Below are 4,833 nucleotides of genomic sequence, written 5' to 3'. Positions count from 1 at the left end.
ATTAGAAAACTATGGTATTAAACATATAAATATTGCGTGGTTTAAAAGCTATTTGTCAAATAGAAAACAATACATTTCTTATAATGAAGGTAAAACAACCAATATGAACATAACATGTGGGGTTCCTCAGGGATCTATATTAGGGCCACTCCTATTTCTCATTTTTATTAATGATTTAAGCAAAGCTTGTACTGAACTAGATACAATTTTATTTGCAGATGACACAAATCTATTTTATGCACATAATGATATAAATATTCTGTTTAAGTCAGTAAACAAAGAGCTATTAAATCTTACTGAATGGTTTAATGCAAACAAATTATCTCTAAATGTAACCAAAACAAAATATACTTTTTTCCATCGTTTTCATGACCGAGATAAAATTCCCTTGAAACTTCCAAAACTTTGTATTGCCAATCAGGACATAAAAAGAGAAACCACTTTAAAATTTCTCGGCGTGCTTCTTGATGAAAATGTGACGTGGAGAGATCACATACAATATCTCGAAAATACAATCTCAAGGAACATAGGCCTGCTATGCAGAGCTAAGCCTTTTTTAAATCCAACTTGCTTAAAGCTTTTATATTTCTCGTTCATTCATTGCCATCTTAATTATGCAAATATTGCTTGGTGCAGTACAAATAAAAATAAAATAAAAAAACTATTTAATAAACAAAAGCATGCAATCAGAATCATTTCCAATGTGGGAAATTTAAATATAATGAATGTTTATCAATTAAATGTCTATCAAGTTCTTATATTTATGTTCAAAATTAATAAAAATATATCTCCTAAAATATTTTACCCATTATTCAAAATAAATCAGAACAGATATCTCACCAGATTTTCAAATAACAGTTATATTCAACCCAAAAGTTATTTTGCGGCGACCGAATTTTCAATTTCTACTAGAGGGGCGAAATTATGGAATAAAATATTAACTAATGAACTTAAAACAATTTCTATGCTAAATGAGTTTAAGAATAAATTAAAGCAAAAACTACAGATGATCGACGTAGCGCTCAGCTTTTTCTGAAGTTTTAATGAGGTTTGAAAAAAAAAAAAAAAAAAAATATATATATATATATATATATATATATATATATATATATATATATATATATATATATGTATATATATATATATATATATATATATATATATATATATATATATATATATATATATATATATATATATATATATATATATATATATATATATATATATATATATATATATATATATATAATTATGGTTTATAAGAATTATTCACATATTTAAAGGTACATGCTGGTGTAAAAGGAAAGCTTCAGGATTATGCGTATTTACTTGCTTGCTTTTTAGTAATATAGTTTCTTTGTACAAATTCTTTTTTCTCTTTTTTTTAATTTTTCTTAACCAACACAAAAACAAAAAGTTAAAGTAGGACTTTAACTTTTTGTTAAAGATTGATTTTTATTCTATTAAGTCTTTAGAAAAACGTTTTATATTATATAGTGTTGCGTTTTTTAATTTCTATTGTCTTATATTTACGGTATAGACTAAGGGGCTTGGTGATAAGACCAATTATGTCTTCTTCTTGCCCCTGCTATTTGTATTTATATTATGCTTTACGACTTTAATAAATTTATATGGCAAAAAAAAAAAAAAAAAAAAAAAGGTAAGAAATGTGTTGTTTTATAGAGAATTTATTCCACAATAATATAATATCAAGAAATTTTATAACTTAGCAATAAAATTATTTTTATTTGTATTAAATTTGTATTATTTTTATTTGTATTAAACTTGCACTCACTACAGATGAGTCAAGATGTCCTCGGTTACGTGGGGTAAGATGCCCTCAAAGGGCTTCTTGCGTCGTGGTTTTACGGAATTTCTACCATTTTTAAGTGTGTTTAGAACATAAAAACGTTTACTAATTTAGTTATTGACAATGTTTATATGTTGGTTTATATGTTGATAACTATTATACATATTTATAAATAGCTTTTTAAAATAATTATATATATTAAGTAAATGTTATAATGTATATGCTAAGTAAAATGAAGCTGTATCACATGCTATTGCTGCAATTCAATACATATTTGTAAAACTTTTACAAATATGCATTGCATTCAGCTGAATGAAGTTGTATTAATACAACTTCATATATTATTACATGTGCATAATACAATTTCTACTAAAAGGAGCTGTGTTTAGCATGCAACATCATATTATTAATTGCAACATCGTGTTATTGTTAATAATCTTGAGTAATTTTGTATGTACATGTAACTTTAGTAAGTTCTTATTTAACTCAAAGAGAGTTAATTTATAGATGTTATGTAATGTATAAAATAATAATGTATTGAATAATTATATAATACTGTGTATGTGTTGGTATGTTTATATAAATGAAATTTTAAGGTTTTAATATTTCTTTAGATACATATTTAAATATTACAAATAATGGTGAGAAATTATGTGCGAAAAACACAGAGAGGTGCAACAAATGATAGAATAAAGTCAGCATTAGATGTAATAAAAATGGGCTGCAGTCTAAAGAATGTTGCATCAGAATTTAGTATTAATAAAAAAACATTACAACGTCATCGAGATGGAAAAGTAAAAGTAGCTGGTGGTTTGTCTCTGGGTGGAAAATTTCCTGTTTTTAGTAAAGAATTTGAATTAAAGATTGTTACACAAGTTCAGATTATAGAAACAGCATTATTTGGCTTGACAACAATAGATGTGTGTCACCTAGCATATGATTTTGCTAAGCAAATGGGAATCAATAATCCTTTTAATAAAGAGTCAAAAATGGCAGGAGTGGATTGGCTGCAAGGATTCATGCCTAGCAATCCACAACTTTCTATTCGAACTCCACAAGCCACCAGTATAAGCAGAGCCATTGACTTCAATAAACCAAAAGTAAATCAGTTTTTTTCAGTATACAAGTCATTATTTGAGGAACATAAGTTTTCAGCCAAACAGCTCTGGAATATGGATGAAACTGGAATAATTGCAATGAAAGGCAAACGACAAGTTTCGAAAATAACTAGTGGAGAAAGAGGTGCTACTGTGACAGTTGTGTGTGCAATGAGTGCAAGTGGCACTTATGTCCCACCCTTATTTATATTTCCCCGTAAGCGAATGACTGATAGGCTGGCTGTTGGTGCACCTTCAGGCTCAATTATTAGAGTTAGCTCCAGTGGATGGACTAATTCATCTTTATTCATTGAATGGTTAACACATTTTGTTGCTGTGACTCATGCATCTAAAACTAATGAGCAATTAATTGTACTTGATGGTCATCACAGTCACAAAACACTTGAGGCCATTAACTTTTGTCGTGACAATGGGATCCGTCTCATAACTCTTCCACCTCATTGTACACACAAGATGCAACCTTTAGATCGTACATTTTTTAAACCATTGAAAGTTGGCTACAATACAGCAGCAAGCAACTGGATGTAATCACATCAGGGGCATAGAATTTCATTTTTTGACATGGCAGGTATTTTTGCAACTGCCTACAACTTTACTGCAAACGTTGACAAAGCAATCAATGGTTTTAGATGCTCTGGTTTGTACTCAATAAATGACCTTATTTTCAATGATGAAGCCTTTGAAGCAGCTTTGCTCACTAATGAAGCTGAGCCATTGAAAATCTGTCAGCAATCTAGTGAATTGCCTAATTTGCCTCTTGTTGCACCTATACAGTTGGCAAATGTCATGAGCACAACAACTACTGCTGCAAAATTAAAGGCTGTTGATGATGCAGTTTTGCTAATTGTTGATGAGTATCTTGGCCTTAATTCTCCCTTAAATATTTTGGAAAAGATTTCTCCACGTCCCAAAATTCCTGTTTTAAGACAACGAAAGAGAAAGACAGAGTCAGCTGAAAACCTTACTTCTTCACCTTTCAAGAAGTGACTAGAAGAGCATGAAAACAATGTAAAAAAAAAGCAACAAGCAGTCATATTGCGTAAAGAAAAAGCTGCACTTGATAAGGTGATCAAGCAAAAAATGAAATCAATAAATTTGAAGACAAAAAAGGGGAAAAAGCCTGAAAAGCAGAAAGCAGAAAGACCTAATGGCATAAAGAAACAAATGAAAAAGAAGAAAGATATGGTTTCTGCCTCTGAAATTTTTATCACTGATACAACTCTATGCACCATATGCTCTTGTCCATACAATGTGTCACCATTTGATGATTGGACACAATGTAGTAAATGTACATCTTGGTACCACTTTTCATGCGGTCCAGATGATTCAGACTTATGCTACTACTGTGAATCATAATCATGTATATGTTATTTGAACATTTATGTTAGTGATATAAATTAAAAAAAGTTATTTATCTTCAAGACAATTGCATAGAATAATTGCAGTGTTTATATTTCAGTTATTTTAATAAAATGTAAAGAGTTAATAAGAGTTAATAAAGAGTTAATAAAGAGTTAATAAGAGTTAATAAAGAACTATTAATAGCTTTTATTTTAACTGATAGTTATTTTTAACAACTGTTTAAAAGGTTTGGGGCAAGATGCACTCTTTCGAGCATCTTGCCCCACGGCTGGGGCAAGATGTCTCCTTGCACAATTATTAGTTTTTTTAATTTTAAAGTTTATCACCAGTAATAAAGTAGTTATTTTATCTTACCAATGTCTTCTCTTATAAGTAGACTTTGATATTAAAAAGAAAAATTACAAGAAAATGTAAAAGTATTTGTTATATACGCTAAAGTTTGTTAAGGGGGGCATCTTGCCCCACCCTACCCTACTATAATCCAAGTAAAATTTTTTTATTTGTTTACAACTTGACAGAGCCGATGACACCATGGGCATG

At 29.3% G+C, this 4,833-nt stretch overlaps 1 protein-coding gene across 1 annotated transcript; it reads left to right on the top strand.

The window, feature by feature from the left end:
* Nucleotides 1-2,451: 2,451 nt before the first annotated feature.
* Nucleotides 2,452-3,459, top strand: LOC136089603 (uncharacterized). The gene has a single exon (XM_065815655.1). The coding sequence runs from the start codon at nucleotides 2,452-2,454 to the stop codon at nucleotides 3,457-3,459; it is 1,008 nt and encodes a 335-aa protein (XP_065671727.1).
* The last annotated feature ends 1,374 nt before the right edge of the window (nucleotides 3,460-4,833 follow it).

This window comes from Hydra vulgaris, chromosome 13 (genome assembly GCF_038396675.1).
Source record: "Hydra vulgaris chromosome 13, alternate assembly HydraT2T_AEP".
Lineage (NCBI taxonomy): Eukaryota > Metazoa > Cnidaria > Hydrozoa > Anthoathecata > Hydridae > Hydra > Hydra vulgaris.
Note: the sequence above shows the minus strand (reverse complement) of the source record. Positions and strands in the feature narration are given on the sequence as shown.